General features: G+C 45.1%; 1 protein-coding gene across 2 annotated transcripts; it reads left to right on the top strand.

Moving 5' to 3' along the window:
- The first annotated feature begins 349 nt into the window (after nt 1–349).
- Nucleotides 350–17,346, top strand: ZNF816 (zinc finger protein 816). Of its 2 annotated transcripts, XM_054466014.2 has the most exons (5): nt 419–569; nt 6,900–6,973; nt 7,061–7,138; nt 11,459–11,585; nt 12,752–17,346. In XM_054466014.2, exons 2-5 carry the CDS (start codon nt 6,929–6,931, stop codon nt 14,428–14,430), a joined length of 1,929 nt encoding a protein of 642 aa, XP_054321989.1. In that variant the 5' UTR covers nt 419–569; nt 6,900–6,928; the 3' UTR covers nt 14,431–17,346. The 2 variants fall into 2 exon arrangements, with proteins under 2 accessions (XP_063514432.1, XP_054321989.1); XM_063658362.1 differs by lacking the exon at nt 6,900–6,973 and having other exon boundaries at nt 350–451.
- Nucleotides 17,347–21,667: the final 4,321 nt, after the last annotated feature.

The raw sequence follows: 21,667 nt of genomic DNA, 5'->3' as shown, positions 1-21,667 counted from the left end.
GAGGCTTTGCATTTCGCATTCTAGTTTGCATTCCTGCCCTAGACAACTTCCAGGCTTTGGAATTAAATTGCTGAAATTAATTTCAATAGCAAGGAACTTTCCTGGGTCCAATTACCGCCGCACGGCGACTTCTCAGGGAGGTACTATTTCCCTGACTGCTGAGCTGCTCCAGCCTCATTGGCGGGTTTCACCTCCAAAACCAGGAAAACAGAGGCGCGGAGAGGGAGATGGAGAAAAGCTCAGGCCCCGCCCCTTTCCCGCCCCCGCGGACTCCTCACAGCCCAAGACTCTTCTCTCCCACTCCAGGCCCCTTGTCCTTTGCACCCCGCCCCGGCCTCGCCCAGGCCCCGCCCACTTCTTCGGGGATCTGGCCCAGGTCCGGCTTCTGTCCTGCGCTGATTGGCACAGACCCGGAAGCGGATGGCGTGGACTGACAGTTGTACCGCGGCATGTGCGTTTCCCAGTTCTCTGGTGCTGCTATATGGGGGACGTGGGGTCCCCACAGACCTGCAAATTCTGGCCCCTCTTTTCTCAACCCAGAGCAAATTGAAACGTCCGGGTGAGAGTCCGTGAGTCGCTTCCTTCTGAGTTTAAAGTCGCCCTGAGGCTGGTCCCGTCCCCCGTCTTTCTGCAGTGGGGCCGTGCAGACACCTCCTGTTGCGAAACTTTCCTTTGCAAAACCCTTCCTGACGTGTCCTCCCGCCTCGCGCTGTTTCAAGTCCTCACCCGCGAGCTGGATTCTCGCCCTGGGCAAGAGCGCTTTCCAGCCTCGCTCTAGTCGGCCCATGGAGCACAGCACTGCAGCCCCGCAGCCCCAGGGTGGCCGGTGCTTTGTGGCCACTCCTGGCCTCTTTCCCTTTCCATCTGAGACGTGGTGGAAGTGGGAGGGCTACAGGGAAAGTACCCTTTGATCCTTTGTTACTCCGGGTAGGGAGATGGGGTTTTTCCTTTTGGTCTAGTTTTGCAAAGTTCACGTTAATTGGCCTTAGATTCCCAGAGCCAGGACCCAGATTTTTCCTTTTCTTCTTTGTTGTTGGAGATGGGTCTCTGTGCCTACAGATCTAGTATAGTCCAGCGGGAGCCGTCCAGTCTCAATGAAATTCTGGATGGGCCTAGGCAGTCTGTAATTTAGAAAATTTACTTAATGAGTTCTTTTCAGTATGGTTTAGGCCTCACCAAGTGACTGTCCTTGTTGTGCTGTTGTACAACCTCTGTCCTAGACAATTGAGCTTTCTTACAGGGATGGTGAGGTTTTTTTCTTTCCTTAGCTACATAGTATTGTCTAATAACTGAGGTTTTTAGGACCTAGAAGTTGCTAGTTTGGGCCTTCTGAACTGGAATTGTGTGAGGAACTGGATCAGTGAGCACCAACTCTCGGGCTTCCTAAAGCCATCGGTCTCCGATAGTGGTTCCTCCACATACATAACAATAAGTAACATTGAGAGAATGAGCTACATTTTCTGTTAACTGGAGAAACAAGTTCCTTGTCTTTTTTGGAAGCTCTGGTGCTGGCAGATTTAGCTCATTATAAAAGGCTTGAAACACTGGTTTGGGAAAGGGCCTGTGGACCTCCCCTCGGACTAAAATGGCAACTTGGGGGGTTACCCTTGTCCTATTGATCCTCAGGGCTACACCTTCTCTTTTTTTCTAATGGGGGTCTACAGAATTAGTGATTATTAGTTCTAGTGGGTTACAGTGACTGCTAGCACAGGAGGGGTTGGCTTCTTTTTTTTGAAAGTGAACCGGGTCTTTTTTGTCCTTTTTCTAAGTAGCCTAAATAACATGGCCAATAGGCACAATTTTCACAGACCTCTGCCTCATGACAAACATATTTATTTTCTACTGTGTGGCTCCTTTCTTAGTTAAGAGATCCACATCTTAATCTGAGCTTGTTACTATTAATGGCTGCACAAGCATCAAATTTAAAGTTTCTTGTTTGGGGATTCTTTTTTCTTTTGTTCTAGCTATTATTTTACTTGTATCACCTAGGAAAGGACCAGTTCTTAATCTTATTTGAAAAACGGTGGTTGCAGGGGGTTTAGATGTGTTATAATACATATTAGGTTTGTCATTTCCTGGGCTACATACCTTGTACTGAGTGGAATTATACAAATAAGATGCTTTTAACGTTCTGGTACATTGATAATAACTATAGAACAGAAAGAGTGTTTTAATTTGCTGTCCTATCTCGGTGACCTGATGAATACACTGGGAACACTCCTTAGTTTGAGGAAGGTCAGTTGAAGCCTTTACTGTACAAGTCTAAAATTTAAGAAAAATGAGTCCCACGATGAGCTTCCTCATGCTTCGACCATGCGTAGGACCAGTCAGCTTCTGGGTGTGACTGGAGCAGGGCTTGTTGTCTTCTTCAGGGTCACTTTTCAGGGATTATCTGGGCTTGGTCTTGCCTCCCAGGTTTCAGGCGCTGCAGGTTTTATATGGCTGTGGTGGATCCAGGCCTGGATTCTTTCTACCTTCACAGCGGTGGAAGTGGTCAGGATGACGGTCTGAGGTACTTTCCACTGGAGGTACACAGGGGCTATGTTCCAGTCCTTGATCCACACTCGATCACCTGGGGAGAAAGAGTGAACTGAGGAGAATAAGCTAATGGGGCATCTCTCATTTACCTGGGCTGAAATCATTTGTGTAATTTTTCCTAAGGCCTTAAGCTATTTTTGATAGTCCGATTTATCTGCTCCACATTTCCAGAACTCTGAGGTCGGAAGGCAGCATGCAGTTTCCATGTGATCTTTAATACCTTTGCTGTCTTCTGTACTAAGTCAGCCACAAACTCTGGCCTGTTATCTGAACCGATTCGTAAGGGCAGTCCAAATCTAGGAATAAGATCTCGAAGAAGCACATGGGTTACTTCACGAGCTTTCTCAGTTCATGTGGGATAAGCCTCCACCTACCTAGAGTAGGTACACATGAAAACTAGTAAATACTTGTTACTTCTACACTTTGGCATTTCTGTGAACTCCATCCACCTGGAGATCTTCAAAGGGGGCTGCTTCATAAGCTTATATGCTGGGCAGAACGGCTGAACCCTGCCTTGCATTGTGCTGTCGGCAGGTAACACACCGCTGCACCACAGTTTTGGCAAGGGCTGACAATTGTGAGATGTAGAAGTACCAGCCTAACAACTTTTCAAGTGACTCCTGACCTAGATGGGTGGTTTCATGCACCCCCAGTACAACTGTTGTCCAGTACAACTGTGACCTTGTAGATACAAGGTCAGGTGCTTGAGGGAGCAGGGGGGCTGTGACTGATGCCCAGTAGAGTGTGGATGTTGCTTTTTGAGCTTCTGAGTCAGCTCTGGAATTCCCTAAGGCAACCGAGGTGGAAGCTCGCTGGTGTCCTCTGCAGTGCATGACTTCCAACTTGTGGGGTTTCTATGCTGCTTCTAATAATTGCAAGATTTCTTGCTGATATTTTATGTCTTTTTCTCCAGAGTTCAACAGGCCCTTTTCTTTATGTAATGCTTTATGCACTTGGAGGGTTAAAAAGGCATACTGAGAGTCAGTGTAAATGTTTTCAGTCTTACCTTCACTGAGTTCTAAGGCCTGAATTAAAGCAATGAGCTCGGCTTTCTGGGCTGAAGTGCCCCGGGACAACGATCTGGCATCAATGGCAGTGTCCAGGGTTACTACTACATATCCTGCACATCTCTCTCCTTGTGGGCTGATGAAGCTGCTCCTGTCCGTGTATAGCTCCCAGTCTACTGATGCCCAAGGCTGGTCTCAAAGTTCAGGCCTGCTAAAGTAAACTGAGTCCAACACCTCTACACAGTTATGCTCAACAGGGCTGTCTGATACTGGGAGTAAGGTGGTGGGGTTCAGGGTGTAACAAAGTTCAATGGTTATGTGGGGATTTTCACCGAGCAAGCTTTGGTACTTGGTTAGTCTAGCATTCATTAGCCAATGATGTCTTTTGGTATTCATTAAAGTCACCACAGCATGGGGGGCCTTTATGTTCAGGTTTTGCCTAAGAGTTAGTTTATCTGCTTCTTCTGCCAGCAGGGCAGTTGCTGCCAAGGCCCTCAAACATGAGGGCTAACCTTTAGAAACCCCGTCTAGTTGCTTAGAGAGGCAGGCCACTGGCCTCAGCCAGGGCCCCACAGTTTGGATCAAAACTCTAACTGCCATATTTTCTCTCTCAGAAACATACAGTTTAAAAGGCTTTGTCAGGTCAGATAACCCCAGGGCTGGGGCTGACATAAGGTTTTCTTTTAACTCATGAAAGGCTTGCTGTTGTTGGGATCCCTGTTCAAAAGTTTCCTGGTCTTCCCCCTTTGTGACTCCATACAGAGGCTTGGCCAGTACTGCAAAGTTTGGGATCCATGGTCTGCAGAAACTCACAGCACCTAAGAATTCTTTCACCTGCTTTCTGGTCTTAGGCTTCAGTAGGTTGTAAAAAGCCTGCTTTCCTTTTGATCCCAGCCTGTGCTCCCCCTGTTGGATAGTAAATCCTAGGTAATGTACCTGCTGTCAGCAGATCTGGGTCTTCTTCTTGGACAACTTATACCTACAGTCCTCTAAGGGCCAGAGTAGGGCATCCTTTCCCTTGGCACACCCAACTGCCATGGGGTGTCCTAATAGAAGGTCATCAACGTACCGGAGCAATGCACAGCCTAGGTCTCTGGCAGCAACTTCTGGAGGTCCCAAGCCAGTGCTTCCCCAAGATGGTGGGGGAGTTCTTGAACACTTGCAGAAGCCGGGTCCAAGTGTACTGAGTGGTGACACCTGACCCCAGATCTTCCTACTGAAAGGCAAACAGCTTCTGGCTCTCAGGGGCTAATCTGATGCTAAAGAAAGTGTCTTTCAGGTCTAAGCCAGAGAACCAGCTGTCCTCAGCTGGCAGCAACCTTAACGTGTATGGGTTAGGCACTGTTGGATGTAAAGTCACTGTAGCTTGATTGACTAAGCACAAGTCCGTACTGGCATGTAGTCATTGGTCCCTGGCTTGGGAACAGGAAGGAGGGGAGTGTTCCAGGGAGACTGACAAGGGACTATAATTCTAAAGGCTCTCAGGCTCTTGAGATGGACCTGGATACTTTCAAGAGCTTCTCTGGGGACTGGGGACTGTTTTTGCCTGACTGGCTGGACCCTATGCTTAACTTCTATAAGTACCAGGGCTTGGTTAACTGCCAACCCTGGAGGGTTGTCTTCTGTCTACACCCTTGGCCACCGCTTAGCCAGAGTTGGTCTTATCTCTTGGCCTGGCTCAGTTAAGAGAAGTCTCCATTCCTCTTCCCGGGGGACTGTAAGGGCCATAATGACTCCCCTTCTGGGTAGCCTTAGCTGTAAAGAGCCATGCTCTGTAGAAGAGATGGTGGCTTTCAGCTTGCTAAGCAAGTCCTTTCTTAGCAAGGCAAGGGACAGTCAGGAATGTACCAGAACTGTTGAATCACTTTATGTCTTCCTACAGTACAAGTCCAGGACAACAGAAAGCTTGCTTTGACAAAACTCCCATGGCTTCAATTATAATAATAGTCTTTTTGGAAAAGGGGGCAACCGGGGTGGTTACTACTGAATGTTCAGCACTGGTATCAACATGAAAATCAATGTCTTTGCCCCTAACTGTCATCTTGACCATGGGCTCTTTGGGGGCAGTTGAGCCCGGTCCACCTCAGTTCAGTAACTCTTCTGCTATATTGAACAGGGCTCCTTCTGGGGCCTCCTGCTCTGAACCACCTTGTTTTCCTTTTAGCTGAGGGCACTTGTCCTTCTAATATCCTTCTAATATCCTATTTCTTTACAATAAGCACACTGGTTACGCTGCAAGTTCAGATGGCCAGGCTAAATATCTTTCTGGGGCACGTGCCTACCTGGGAGCGCCCTCAGAATCAATGTCACTCAAGCTGGCTGGAGTACCCTGCAGGGATGCTCCACAGGGCAGGCCTAAGTCACCTAAGGGGCTGCCTCAACCATCTGTTAATCACCTCGCTTCCAAGTCAGGGAACCAAGAAATGTAGCATGATGAGCCACAGACAGTAGCTCTCAGATAACGGGTTAAAAAAGGAAATGGCTTTATTCGGCCTGGAGCATCAGAAGACTCATGTCTCAAGAACCAAGCTCCCTGAAAAAGAAATTCCTGGCCCTTTTAAGAGCTTACAACTCTAAGGGGTCCACGTGAAAGGGTCACGATAGATTGAGCAAGCATGGGGAACGTGACTTGGCATTACGTGCATCAGCTAACAGAGCAGAAAATTTTGCAATGCTTCTTCATACAATGTCTAGAATTTACAGATAACATAAGTAGTTTAGGTCAGGGGTTGATATTATTATTTTTAACCACTGGGGCTGGGTGGTGGCACCAAGGTCATTTGGCTATTTATCTTACTTCTGTTTCCTTCTAACATTTGCTTTCTTCCTTTCCTCCTGTCTTATAAACTAGGCAGGGGGGAAGGAGGAAGGCAGCAGGAGAAGTAGTGGTCTCCTTCCTACCTCAGCCTCCAGAGTAGCTGGGACCACAGCCATGTGCCACCACACCACGCTAATTTTTGTGTTCTTTGTAGAAACAGCCTTTCACCATGTTGCTCAGGCTGGTCTCCAACCCCAGAGCTCAAGGGATCCAGCTGCATTGGCCTCCCAAAATGCTGGGATTACAGGCATACTGTTTTATCAGATTGCTATTATAATAGGATGGGACCCACAATCAATAATACTTACAATGGCACTGGTGATTCTTATCTGTGTCCAGCATTAAACATCAAGGAAGTTTCCTCCATGTTGACAGCTGAGATCAGCCTGTGATCCACAGGGAGGTGAGGGGGCTTTGCATGGAGTTTGGTTAGGGTCGGATCTGTGCCCTGAAGGTCTGTGTCCTGTTGCAGCTTGTGTGTGGACTTCTCCAGGAGGGGAGCAAGATCTGAAAATGGGTCAAAATTACACTTGTAGGTCTTCCTGTGGAACTTTCTTATCTCTGCATGATCTCTGGTGCAGTGGGAAGCAGAGGACCATCTTTCTCTCGGGTGAGGTCTCCCCTGTGTGTGTGTTTTGTCACAGGAAAGGAGTCAATGGTTTCTAAATATTAAATCTCTTGTTTTTTTAACATACAGGATTTCCAAAGACTCATGTTACGTGAGGAAGCCACCAAGAAGAACAAAGAAAAGGAGCCAGGGATGGCTCTTCCTCAAGTAAGTCATATTCCTCGGTGGATTCTTCTGTCTCTTTCCTTTCTGAAGTGCCAGGTATTGTAGTAGCCAATCTTCTCTGAGTGTGAAGCGTTCTGCATCACACATTTGCTGGCACTCACCCATGCCTTTTCTCAGTCCCTCTCATCTTCACTTAAATTCCATCTTCTATAACCTAGTGACATGAGCTTGGGAAGAGACTCCACTGGGCATGGTCCTGGGAAGGGTTCACAGCAGACATGGATGGAGATGGGGTGTGGGCCTCGTGGTGTCAGTGATGTTGGGCAGCAGGGATTGTTCAGGGGCCACATCTGGATGCACATTTAGCTCTTTCTGGACCATATCAGAGAAACTGTATATGAAAGTCATACATTAATGTTTACTGGTAAATCTAGTAAATTCTGGAAAAGGAGACAAACTAGGGGAGATATTTTGTGTCTGATTTTGTAATACATTTGAAGCTACACTAGTAAGTCAGCATGTCTCTGACACCAAACTTTTGTTTTAAGAGACAGGGTGTCACTCTGGGGCCCAGTCTGGAGTGCAATGGCACAATTCTAGTTTACGGCATCCTCGAACCCCTGGGCTCAAGTGGTCCTCCCATCTGAGCCTCCCAAATTGCTGGGATTACAGGTGTGAGACAGCCCAGAAGGACTCTGCACTTTCAATGTCTTGGAATAGAATGGAAAGTAGATATAGATATCAGTAATAGAGTTAGCTTTATTCCATCATTGACTTCAAATTATGAAATCAATATAAATATCTAACTGCAGGGGATTCTTTAAATCATTCTCAGCACTTTGACCCCACAGAGACTTTTTTTTTTTTTTTTTTTTTTTTTTTTTTTACAGGGACTCTGATGAAGCAAACATTTTAGGTAAAAATGATTATAAGTTTGCTCTGACATAAGAGCACAACTTATGCCATTAGCAAGGATGGAGCCATTCTTTTTCTACCCATTATTATTAAATAATTCTTTTATTTTAAACATCACATGATGTATATATGTGTTGTGTAGTAAAAGTCCAAAGAAAAGTGCGCTTATGCATCCCCTTTCCTGTCCAGCCTTCCACCCATTCCCATGTCTCAGTGGGGAATCACTGTTGAGAGTTCTGTGGCAAGTCAGCACAATCCTTTAGAAATGTATTCATATACCATTATGAGATTTTACAAAAAATTATTTGATGAATGGGGTTTTTTTTTTTTTGCATGTTTTTTGAGACAGGGCCTCACTCTGTCACCAGTCTGGAGTGTGGTGGCACATTGCAAACTCTGGCTCTCAGGTTCAAATGAGTCTTATGCTTCAGCCAACTGAGTAGCTGCAGTTACAGATGCATGCTACACTCCTGGCTAATTGTTGTGTTATTAGTACAGATGGGGTTTCACCATGTTGGCCAGGCTGGTCTCGAACTTTTGGCCTCAAGTGATCCTTCCGCCTTGGCCTCCCTAAATGTAGGGACCAGCCCCACAGGGTCAGTGGTTCTCTCCCTGTGTGCGGTGATGAGAGAGTGTAGAAATAAAGACACAAGACAAAGAGATAAGAGAAAAGGCAGCTGGGCCCAGGGGACCACTACCACCAATGCATGGAGACTGGTAGTGGCCCCAAATGTCTGGCTGCACTGTTGTTTATTGGATACAAAGCAAAAGGGGTGGGGTAAAGAATGTGAGTCATCTCCAATGATAGGTAAGGTCACGTGGGTCACGTGTCCACTCGACAGGGGGCCCTTCCCTGCCTGGCAGGCGAGGCAGAGAGGGAGAGGAGACAGACAGAAAGACAGCTGATGCCATTATTTCTGCATATCAGGGACTATTAGTACCTTCACTAATTTACTACTGCTATCTAGAAGGCAGAGCCAGGCGTACAGGATGGAACATGAAGGCGGACTAGGAGTGTGACCACTGAAGCAGAGCATCACAGGGAGATGGTTAGGCCTCCAGATAACTGCAGGTGAGCCTGACTGAAGTCAGGCCCTCCACAAGAGGTGGAGGAGCAGAGTCTTCTCTAAACTCCCCCTGGGAAAGGGAGACTACCCCCCTTTCCAGGTTTGCTAAGTAGCGGGTGTTTTCCCTTGACAGTTACGCCACCACTGGACCACAGTCCGCCTGGCAACAGGCGACTTCCCAGACGCTGGCGTCACCGCTAGACCAAGGAGCCCTCTGGTGGCCCTGTCCAGACATAACAGAAGGCTCACACTCTTTTCTTCTGGTCACACCTCACTATGTCCCCTCAGCTCCTATCTCTGTATGGCCTGGTTTTTCCTAGGCTATGATTATAGAGCGAGGATTATTATAATATTGGAATAAAAAGTAATTGCTACAAACTAATGATTAATGATATTCATATATAATCATATCTAAGATCTATATCTGGTATAACTATTCTTGTTTTATATTTTATTATACTGGAACAGCTCGTGTCCTCTGTCTCTTGCCTCAGCGCCTGGGTGGCTTGCCGCCCACACCTAAGTGCTGGGATTTCAGGTGTGAGCCTTGCTCCCGGTCTGATGAATGTTTTGTTATGGTATTTTATCCTGCAAGTTCTGAAAATTTTCATGTTTCCAAGGTAGAAAACAAGATAGCTCACTCTTTCAAATCCTCCTTGGAGCTTTCTCTGAATGAAGACATGTGAGTCCTTAGACAGTTTTGTTTCATTTCTTTTTTGTTGTTGTTGTTTGTTTGTTTGTTTTGAGATGGAGTTTCATTCTTGTGGCCCAAGCTGGAGTGCAGTGACATGATATCGGCTCACTGCAACTTCCACCTCCCAGGTTCAAATGATTCTCCTGCCACAGCCTCCCAAGTAGCTGGGAATATAGGCATGCGCCACCATTGCCAGCTAACTTTGTATTTTTAGTAGAGACAGAATTTGTCCATGTTCTTCAGGCTGGTATCGAACTCCTGACTTTAGGTTATCCACCTGCCTCAGCCTCCCAAAGTGCTGGGATTACAGGTGTGACCTACTGCGTGCAGCCAATCCCACGGTTTATGTAGAAAATACATTATTTGCTATATATAGATATACCTGTTTTTTGTTTGTTTTTGTTTTTTTTTTTTTTTTTTTTTTTTGAGAAAGAGTCTCAGTCTGTTGCCCAGGCAGGATTGCAGTGGTGTTGTGATGATCTTGGCTTACTGCAACCCCTGCCTCCAGAGTTCAGGCGATTCTCCTGCTTCAGCTTCCTGAATAGTTGGGATTACAGGCACCTCCCTACCATGCCCAGCCAATTTTTTTATTTTTAGTAGATACGGAGTTTTGCCATGTTGGAGAGGTTGGTCTCTAACTCCTGACCTTAAGTGATCCACCCACCTCGGTCTCCCAAAGTGATGGCATTACAGGTGTGAGCCACCATGCCTGGGCTTATTTTATATATATATAAAAAATATATTATATATATTTAATTATATCTTTAATTATTTAATAATATATTTATTATACAATATTATATATAATATATGATACAATATTGCAATATATATTATATATAATGTATTATATATAATATATTTTATAAATACATATATATTGTATTATATATTATATATTTTATAAATATATATTATATACATATATTATATATTTTATAAATATGTATTATATGCATATATTATATATTTTATAAATATGTATTATATACATATATATTTTATAAATATATATTATATACATATATTATATAATTGTATATAATATATAATTATATAATTAAATATTAAATAAAATATATATAATATATAAGTATATATTATATATATAAAACATATATGTGTGTGTGTGTGTGTATATATATATATATATTTTTTTGAGATGGAGTCTTACTCTGCAGCCCAAGCTGGAGTGCAATGGCACGATCTTGGTTCACTGCAACATTCGTCTCTTGTTCTCAAGTTATTCTTGTGCATCAGCCTCCCAGGTAGCTGGGACTAGAGGCGTGTGCCACCACACCTGGTTTTTTTTTTTGTTTTTTTTTTGTATTTTTAGTAGAGATGAGGTTTCACCATGTTGTCCTGGGCTCAAACTCCTGAGCTCAGGTGATCCACCTGCCTTGGTCTCCCAAAGTGCTGGGATTTTAGGCATGAGCCACCATTCCTGGCCTTATATTGTCCATAAAACTGAGACTTCCACAGTGACTTAGGGGATTTTAAAAGCTATCATGAAAAAGTACAACAAAATGCAACTATACTGAAAAATTGTTCAAAAATACCTTAACGTGGATTTGTCAGAACACAGTCTTGGATCAAATCAATACTTATTTTCTGTTTTGTCATTTCACGTGAGGGCAATAACTCACTCCTCCATAATGTTTTGTTGAAATGTGTTTTTTATTTTAGGGACGCTTGACTTTCAGGGATGTGGCTATAGGATTCTCTTTGGAGGAGTGGAAATGCCTGAACCCTGCACAGAGGGCTTTATACAGGGCCGTGATGTTGGAGAACTACAGGAACCTGGAGTTTGTGGGTGAGGAAAATGTCCCTCCAGACATTAGGAATCTGCCCTTGTCTATCTTGGCTCTTCCTGGTTTTATATTCTCTTTTGTGATGTTGCCCCATACATGCTTTTGATGTACATGTCATTGTTTTCTGCAGTGATGACCCTCCTATCTGTCATGGACAGCTTCTTAGAGACTCTCCTGTGGAGTGGTTTTACATAAAAACAGAAAATTCATGAACACTTTGACTAATACAATTGAACATCATCCTGCTCTAGGAGGATATGTCCCTGGAAGCCCTGAGCAGAATTGTCAGCATGGCCCAGGATAGGAGAAAGAAAGCATGACACTGAAAGACAAGTGTTTCCAGCTGTGCTTCTGGTTTTGTTTTCTTTTTGTTTGTTTGTTTTCAGACAGAGTCTCCCTCTGTTGAACAGGCTGGAGTGCAGAGTCTTGATCTCAGCTTATTGCAACCTCTGCATCCTGAGTTCAAGCAATGCTTGTACTTCAGCCTCTCAACCTAACTGGAATTACAGGCACATGTCTCCATACCTGGCTGATTTTTGTATTTTTATTAGACATAGGGTATCACCATGTTGGCCAAGTTGGTCTTGAACTCCTGGCCTCAAGCAATTTGCCCACCTCAGCCTCCAAGTGTTGGGATTAGAGGCATGAGCCACCATGCTTGGCCTTTCGTTCTGGTTTTTGAGAACCATCACAGAAGCGTCTCTCACTAGCACTGTGACAGTGCTCATCACATAAACTAATGGTCATCTTCTCTAAGCAGCAGTCACTGCTGTAGAAATTCCTCCTAGGGAGGACATCATTCAGGCTCACTGCCTCATGTATATGAGGCTCTTGACTGAACTCTTTTTTTTTTCTACACAGAATTTTGCTCTTGTTGCCCAGGCTGGAGTGCAATGTGGTGATCTCCGCATGCTGCAACCTCTGCCTCCTGGGTTCAAGCAATTCTGCTGCCTCACCCTCCTGAGTAGCTGGGATTACAGGCACCCACCACCACACCTGGCTAATTTTTGTATATTTAGTAGAGACAGTGTGTTCTTAAACTTTGAAGATCACATTTGGGAAGTTTAAAATAAGTATTGCTTTTTGTGTAATTTTTACACATTTCAATGTCAACTATTATTTACCATCTGTACTTAATTGGAAACCTATTGGTCTTTATATTTTTTAGATAGCTCTTTAAAATCCATGATGGAGTTCTTATCAACTGGGCACGGTAATACAGGAGGAGAGTTCCACACAGGGACATTGGAAAGACATAAAAGTCATCACATTGGAGATTTTTGCTTCCCAGAAATCAAGAAAGATATTCATCACTTTGAGTTTCAGTGGCAAGAAGTTGAAAGAAATGGCCATGAAGCACCCATGACAGCAACCAAAGAGTTGACTGGTAGTACAGACCGACATGATCAAAGACATGCTGGAAACAAGCCTATTAAAGATCAGCTTGGATTAAGTTTTCATTTGCATCTGCCTGAACTGCACATATTTCAGACTAAAGGGAAAATTAGTAAGCAATTGGACAAGTCTATCAGTGGTGTTTCCTCAGCTTCAAAATCCCAAAGTATTTCTCATAGGCTCAAAACTCATATTTCTAATAAGTATGGGAAGAATTTCCTCCATCCTTCATTATTCACACAAATACAGGAAATACACATGAGAGAAAAATCTTGCCAAAGTAATGAGTGTGGCAAAGCCTTTAATTATAGCTCACTCTTAAGGAGATACCACATAACCCATTCAAGAGAGAAACGATATAAATGTGATGTATGTGGCAAGATCTTTAATCAGAAGCAATACGTTGTATATCATCATAGATGTCACACTGGTGAGAAAACTTACAAGTGTAATGAGTGTGGGAAGACCTTCACTCAGATGTCATCCCTTGTATGCCATCGTAGACTTCATACTGGAGAGAAACCTTACAAGTGTAATGAGTGTGGCAAGACCTTCAGTGAGAAGTCATCCCTTAGATGCCGTTGTAGACTTCATACTGGAGAGAAACCTTACAAGTGTAATGAGTGTGGCAAGACCTTTGGTCGAAATTCAGCCCTTGTAATTCATAAGGCAATTCATACTGGAGAGAAACCTTACAAGTGTAATGAGTGTGGCAAGACCTTCAGTCAGAAGTCATCCCTTCAATGCCATCATATACTTCACACTGGAGAGAAACCTTACAAATGTGAAGAATGTGACAATGTTTACATTCGCAGATCACACCTTGAAAGACATAGGAAAGTTCATAGTGGAGAGGGATCATACAAATGTAAGGTTTGTGACAAGGTTTTCCGGAGTGATTCATACCTTGCAGAACATCAAAGAGTTCATACTGGAGAGAAACCGTACAAGTGTAATAAATGTGGCAGGAGTTTCAGTCGGAAGTCATCCCTTCAATACCATCATACACTTCATACTGGAGAGAAACCTTACACATGTAATGAATGTGGCAAGGTTTTTAGTAGAAGAGAAAACCTTGCACGTCATCATAGACTTCATACTGGAGAAAAACCTTACAAATGTGAAGAATGTGACAAAGTTTTCAGTCGCAGATCACACCTTGAAAGACATAGGAGAATTCATACTGGAGAAAAACCATACAAATGTAAAGATTGTGACAAGGCCTTCCGGAGTGATTCATGCCTTGCAAACCATACGAGAGTTCATACTGGAGAGAAACCTTACAAGTGTAATAAATGTGGGAAGGTTTTTAATCAAAAAGGAATCCTTGCACAACATCAGAGAGTTCATACTGGAGAGAAACCTTACAAGTGTAATGAATGTGGCAAGGTTTTTAATCAAAAAGCAAGCCTTGCAAAACATCAGAGAGTTCATACTGCAGAGAAACCTTAAAAGTGTAATGAGTGTGGCAAAGCCTTTACTGGACAGTCAACACTTACCCACCATCAAGCAATCCATGGGTGTAGGGAAACTTTACAAATGTAATGATTCTCACAAAGTAGTCAGTAATGCTACAGCCATCACAAATCATTAGAGAATCCATAATGAAGAGAGATCTACAAGTGTAATAAATGTGGCAAATTTTTCAGACATCATTCATACATTGCAGTTCATTGACGCACTCATACTGGAGAAAAACCTTACAAATATGACTGTGACAAGGTCTTCAGTCAAGCTTCATCCTATGCAAAACAGGAGAATTCATGCAGGAGAGAAACCTCACAAGTGTGATGATTGTGGCAAAGCCTTTACTTCATGTTCACACCTCATTAGACATCAGAGAATACATACTGGACAGAAATCTTACAAATGTAAGGGTGGCAAGGTCTTCAGTCTGTGGCCATTCCATGCAGAACATCAGAAAATTCATTTCTGAAATAATTGTTCCAAATAAAATGAATATAAAAAAATTCATAAAGCTTTAATTGACATTAGAGTCAATTCAACATTGACTTGAGTTTGAGTTGACTTAACATTGAGTTCACGCATTAATTGACATAAAAAGTGTTAATGTTAAGGAGAATGGGCCAGGTGCGGTGGCTCATGCCTGTTATCCCTGCACTTTGGGAGGCCAAGGCAGGTAGATCACTTGAGGTCAGCAGTTTGAGACCAGCCTGGACAACAGACTTGAGCCACTTTACCCAGCCTGTTTTTTATTTTTATTTTTTGAGATGGAGTCTTGCTCTTGTCACCCAGGCTATAGTGCAATGACATGATCTTGGCTTACTGGAATCTCCACCTCCCGCATTCAAGCAATTCTCCTGCCTCAGCCTCCTGAGTAGCTGGGATTAGTGATACATGCCACCACTCCACGCTAATTTTTGTATTTTTATTTATTTTTTATTTAATTTTTTTGTTTTGAGATGGAGTCTCGCTCTTGTCACCCAGGCTGTAGTGCAGTGGTGTGATCTGGGCTCATTGCAACTTTTGCTTCCTGGGTTCAAGCAATTCTCCTGCTGCAGCCCCCTGAGTAGCTGGGATTACAGGTGCCCGCCACCATGCCTGGCTAATTTTTGTGTTTTTAGTACAGAGGGGGTTTCTCCATGTTGGTCAGGCTGGTCTTGAACTCCTAACCTCAGCTGATCCACCCGCCTCAGCCTCCCAAAGTGGTGGGATTACAGGCATGAGCCACTGCAACTGGCCCTTATTTTATTTATTTATTTTTGAGCCTGTTTTGCAGCCTTTACAAAAATCAGGGTTTTCTCACAAGGTCATGAAGATTTTCACATAAGGGACCTCTGACCATTTGTGTTGGCATTGGCAGTAAAGGTCAAGCAGGAATAAGGTAATAACATTCAAGCTCCCCAACTTTGGCCAGGTTCCTGCCTTTCTAGTTCATATTTGGACCAAACTCAGCTACTTGTGAGGCTGAGGCAAGAGAATCACTTGAACCCAGGAGGTAGAGGTTGCAGCGAGCCAAGATCGCACCATTGCACTCCAGCCTGGGCAAAAAGAAAGAAACTTAGTCTAAAAAAAAGAAAAAGTCAAGCCCCTTCTCCTCTCTCTGTCATCATAGTATGTGCTTGACTTTGCTTCTTGCCATGTCTTCTCACAAGACTTTCAGGATTAAATGAGTCCTGGCCAAGAAACAAAAGCAAACTCGTTCCATTCCCCAGTGGATTTGCATGAAAATTGATAATAAGGTCACAGTCACGCTACCATATCAAGTTGAAAATGTCACCCCTATCTGGAGAGTTGGACATGTTTTATTGGGAATATATTTTTTATCTCTGAATCTGTTATGAACGCATTGGTTGGCTGGGTTCGGTAATAAATATGTGAAACATTTTATTAGAAAAAAAGTCGGTTGGGCACGGTGGCTCACGCCTGTAATCCTAGCACTTTGGGAGGCCAAGGCGGGTGGATCACAAGGTGAGGAGATTGAGACCATCCTGGCTAACATGGTGAAACCCCGTCTCTACTAAAAATACAAAAAATTAGACAGTCGTGGTGGCGGGCACCTGTAGTCCCAGCTACTTGGGAGGCTGAGGCAGGAGAATGGTGTGAACCTGGGAGGCAGAAGTTGCAGTGAGCCGAGATCGTGCCACTGCACTCCAGCCTGGGTGACAGAGTGAGACTCCATCTCAGAAAATAAAAAAATAAAAATAAAAAAATAATAAAAGTCAAATGATGTAATTCGATAGAGTACCTTAACCTTTTGTTTTTTCGAGCTGGAGACTCCACTATGTTCAGTGGATCACACCTGTGGTCCACGCACCTTGGGAGGCTGAGGTGGGAGGATTGCTTGAGAGCTAGTCTCCTGGGAATCGTCTCATCTCTTCTAACTCAGTTCATGACAGACCCTTGGACTTTATTGTTATGGAAAATCTATATAAAGCAATATCAGTGTGTCAAAGCATTATGTCTGTCCAAGCTTGTGAAAGGATAATAAAAATTACTAGCCAAAGAGAAAGGTCAAGCTGGGAACTGGGACAGACAAACCTGCCTCCCATTTTATTCCTAAACAAGATAGCTACAAAGACTAAAAAAAAAAGCTACATAGAGGCCGGGCACGGTGGCTCACGCCTGTAATCCGAGCATTTTGGGAGGCCGAGGTGGGCAGATCACCTGAGATTGGGTTTTCGAGACCAGCGTAACCAACATGGCATAACCAACATTTTCAGTCTCTACTAAAAATACAAAATTAGCTGGGTGTGTGGCGGGCGCCTATAATTCCAGTTATTCAGGAGCCTGAGGCAGGAGAATCGCTTGAACCTAGTAGTCAGAGGTTGTGGTGAGCCGAGATTTTGCCACCTGAAAGGGGGGGGACATGGTCTAAAACGATACAAACGCTGCAGAGCCACTGGGCCTATGAGCTTCCCATGGCGAAGCTGGGACTCCCTGACAACTGCACAAACTCGCGTGGGGATTGCAACATCCCGACGCACCCAAATTCATGTTGTGGCTGGACTGGGGGCTAGGGCGCTGCAAAAGGCAGGTTTGAAGCAGAAAGACAAAAAAAAAAAAAACCACTGACCCGAGTCGGCCCCGGGCTCTCCATGCAGAACAACCGTGGGCTGGTCCTGGACCCTGTCTGGGAGGGTTCTGGAACTAAGCAGGGACAAGGCAGGAGGGCAAAAGGTCGCTGAGGGGGCGGGGCCTGAACAGGTGCTAGGTTGGGGCGAGAGAGTGGAGGCCGCTGTGGCGGCGGGGCCTGGGGCAGGGCAAAAGGGAGGAGGCTGCCTGGGGGCCGGCCGGACTGAGGGCAGGAGCCAGGCCAGAGGGTTATCGCTCTCTAGGGGGTGAGCTCTGGAAGGTGGGTTGTTCTAAAGGGCCAGGCCTGGAGGGCGGCGGGTTCGGGCTTTCTCCTCAGCTGGGCCATGGATGTCGCCTGCTGTCATCCTCTCCCTCTAGGACTGGATCCTCCGGGTTCTGATTGGTGGATTCATTCTCTTGTGCCATGATGTTTTCCCTAATATCACATGGATGCTTCCTGCCTGTTTTAAGTTAACATTTCAAACAATCAAAGGTAAAACAACTTATTGTAGTAGACCACGTGTACTAAACGCTGAATAGTTTCTCCTCTTAAATTGAAAATGGTTTTAATGCAAAGCGCCTTTTTGGAGCAGGTAGAGTCGCGCGTCCTGCAGGCGGGGTGAGCTCCCCTCAGTCTGGGGCAGGGTGGGGGAGAGGGGCAGGGACCTCGGTAAAGGGCTGGAGTGGGGCGCTGGTTGCAGCGGGAACTGACCGAACGGCTTATTAAACTAAGCAAGGTCCTGAGTTGTTTGAGTGGATAATGGAAACTGAAAAGTGACAACAAAACTGCCTATTACACACAGGAGGTGGAGGATAGGGGTTTCATATTTCATGGAAATAAAGTCAGGGCCCAGAGCGGTGGCTCACACCTGTAATCCCACCACTTTGAGAGGCTGAGGCGGGAGATTGCTTGAGCCCAGGAGTTCGAGATAAGCCTGGGCAACATAGTGAGACGTTGTCTGTACTAAAAATCAAAAAACGAGTCAGGTGTGGTGGTGCGCGCCTGTGGTCCCAGCTGCTCAAGGCGCTGAGGTGAGAGGCTCATTTGAGCCAGGGATTTCACGGCTGCAGTGAACTCTAATCTCTCCACCACACTCCAGCCTGGGTGACAGAGCTAGACCCTGTCTCAAACAAACAAGGAAATAAATGAGAGGTATAATTCCTCCTTTGAAAAAAAAAAAGATTTTTTTTGTCTCTTTTCTTAGGACATTTATTTAGAAAATTTGTAAATGCATTTTCTCTGTCTTCTGTGTGGGGAAAAGAGAGATCAGACTGTTACTATGTCTATGTAGAAAAAGGAAGACATAAGAAACACCATTTTGATCTGTATTAAGAAAAATTCTTCTGCCTTGAGATGCTGTTAATCTGTAACCTTAGCCCCAACCCTGTGCTCACAGAAACATGTGCTGTATTGACTCAAGGTTTAATGGATTTAGGGCTGTGCAAGGTGTGCTTTGTTAAAAATGTGTTTGCAGGCAGTATGCTTGGTAAAAGTCATGCCATTCTCCATTCTTGGTTACCCAGGGACACAATGCACTGTGGAAGGCCGCAGGGACCTCTGCTTGAGAAAGCCTGGGTATTGTCCAGGTTTCCCCCCCACTGAGACAGCCTGAGATATGGCCTTGTGGGAAGGGAAAGACCTTACAGTCCTCCAGCCCAACACCTGTAAATGGTCTGTACTGAGGAGGATTAGTGAAAGATACAGGGCTCTTTGCAGTTAACATAGGAGGAAAGCATCTGTCTCCTGCTCATCCCTGGGAATGGAATGTCTCAGAGTAAAACCGGATCATACATTCTATTTACTGAGATAGGAGAAAACCGCCTTATGGCTGGAAGCTAGACATCACGGTGGCAATACTGCTCTTTACAGCACTGACATGTTTGTGTAAAGTCAAATATAAATCTGGCCTACGTGCACATTGAGGCACAGCACCTTTCCTTAAACTTATTTATGACAGAGTCCTTTGCTCACATGTTTTCCTGCTGACCCTCTCCCCACCATTACTGTATTGTCCTCCCACATCCCCCTCTCTGAGATGGTAGAGATAGTGATCAATAAATACTGAGGGAACTCAGAGGCCAGTGCTGGCGCGGGTCCTCTGTATGCTGAGTGCTGGTCCACTGGGTCCACTTTTCTTCCTCTATACTTTGTCTCTGTGTCTTATTTCTTTTCTCAGTCTCTCATCTCCACCTTGCGAGAAATACCCACAAGTGTGGTGGGGCAGGCCCCCTTCACTTCTGAGGTTTTTTTTTTTTTTTTTGAGACAGAGTTTTGCTTTTATTGCCGGTGCTGGAGTGCAATGGTGCGATCTCAGCTCACCGCAACTTCTATCTCCCAGGTTCAAACGATTCTTCTGCCTCGGCCACCAGAGTAGCTGGGATTACAGGCATGCACCAGCATGGCAGGCTAATCCTGTATTTTTACAAGAGACGGGGTTTCTCCATGTTGGTCAGGCTTGTCTCGAACTCCCGATCTCAGGCGTTCTGTCTGCCTCAGTGGTTTGACACTGAGATTACAGGCATGAGCGACCGTGCCTGGCCTGAAGTGGTATTTTTTAGAAACAGCTTAATAACCCATGGATGTATTTCTGAAGGACTTGGGGTCTCTCTTTGAAAGGCAAACAACAAGAGACATGGTACCTGTAACTCAGTAGGAAATTAATTATTTCAAATATCAAATAATTCCAATTTAAACAACTTAAAGGTATGGACCTTTAAATAATTCTGAGCCTTGAAAGAAATGTGGTCATGCAACCTGAGTCCTAGGGTATGCAGACGCAACTTTTTTTTTTTTTTTTTTGAGACGTAGTCTCACTATGTATGTAACCCAGGCTGGAGTGCAGTGGCTTGATCTCAGCTTACGGCAACCTCTGCCTCCTGGGTTCAAGCGATTCTCTTGCCTCAGCCTCCCAAGTAGCTGGGACTACATTCACGCACCACCACGCCTGGCTAATTTTTGTATTTTTTAGTAGAGACAGGATTTCACCATATTGGCCAGGCTGGCATCAAACTCCTGACCTCGTGATCCACCCAGCCTCCTAAAGTGCTGGGATTACAGGCGTGAGCCACTGGCGCCCGGCTGCAGATGCAACTTCTAAGTTTTCCTGGCCAGACGCGGTGGCTAACGCCTGCAGTCCCAACACTTTGGGAGGCCAAGGCAGGTGGATCACTTGAGGTCAGGAGTTCGAATCCAGCCTGGCCAACGTGATGAAACCCCAGTCTCTACTAAAAATACAAAACAATTAGCCAGGCTTGGTGGCGCGCATCTGTAATCCCAGCTAGTTGGCAGGCTGAAGCAAGAGAACTACTTTAACCCGGGAGGTGAATTTTGCAGTGAGCGGAGATCTCGCCACTGCACTCCAGCCTGTTCAACAGAGAAATACTCTGTCTCAAAAAAAGAAAAGAAAGGAAAAGAAAAAATGTAAATATAAAGATGAAAGTAACAGACCTCTTCCAAAAATGTGCTGGGACAACTAACTGGATATCCACATGAAAAACAACAATGTTGGATCCCTATCTCACAAAATCAAAAATTTTATTAAAAAAAAGTTTTAAAAAAAAAAGAAGAGAGAGACAAGGAAGGGAGCGCTGCGGGAGGAGGTGTTACTTTGTCGCCCAGGCTGGCTTGGACCCCCAGGCTCAGCTTCCTCCCGCCGCTGCTTCCTGAGCAACTGGGACCTCAGACTTCCGCCCCCGCGCCCGCATTCCTGCTGTGTTGAAGCAGCAGGTGGTGACCTCACTCTTTCCTGGCCTGAGCACTCCGTCCCACATCCCAGGCGGTGGCCCTGGGGAAGTCTGTGAAGCTGAACATACGGTGGACTCTCTTTCCCGAATAAATGGAAAATAGAAAGGGAGAGAACTTCTATTCTGTTCTGTGGCCATCAGCGTGAAATCGTACGTTCCTCCCAGGCAGGGCTTTGCATTTCACATTCTAGTTTGCGTCCCCCTTCCAGACAATTCCAGGGCTTTTGAATCATGCCTCAGCCTTCCTGGTGGGTCTCGCCTCCAAAACCCGAAAAACAGAGTCTCTGGGAGCGAGGCTCAGAGGCGCACACGTCATGCTCCGGCCCCGCCCTCTGTCGGTTCTGAAGGGCAAGTTCTCTCCGCCTCGCGCCCCACCCCCACCTCGCCCAGGCCCCGCCCACCTCCTCGC

This window comes from Pongo pygmaeus, chromosome 20, assembly GCF_028885625.2.
Source record: "Pongo pygmaeus isolate AG05252 chromosome 20, NHGRI_mPonPyg2-v2.0_pri, whole genome shotgun sequence".
NCBI lineage: Eukaryota > Metazoa > Chordata > Mammalia > Primates > Hominidae > Pongo > Pongo pygmaeus.
Note: the sequence above shows the minus strand (reverse complement) of the source record. Positions and strands in the feature narration are given on the sequence as shown.

What these genes read in the sequence shown, in the direction of transcription:
- ZNF816 (XM_054466014.2), top strand. Translation starts at nt 6,929, where the DNA reads ATGATCTCTGGTGCAGTGGGAAGCAGAGGACCATCTTTCTCTCGG. An exon ending in GAGGACCATCTTTCTCTCGG is followed by an intron (nt 6,974 to 7,060) that starts GTGAGGTCTCCC and finishes TTTAACATACAG; the next exon opens with GATTTCCAAAGACTCATGTT. An exon ending in CAGGGATGGCTCTTCCTCAA is followed by an intron (nt 7,139 to 11,458) that starts GTAAGTCATATT and finishes TTTTTATTTTAG; the next exon opens with GGACGCTTGACTTTCAGGGA.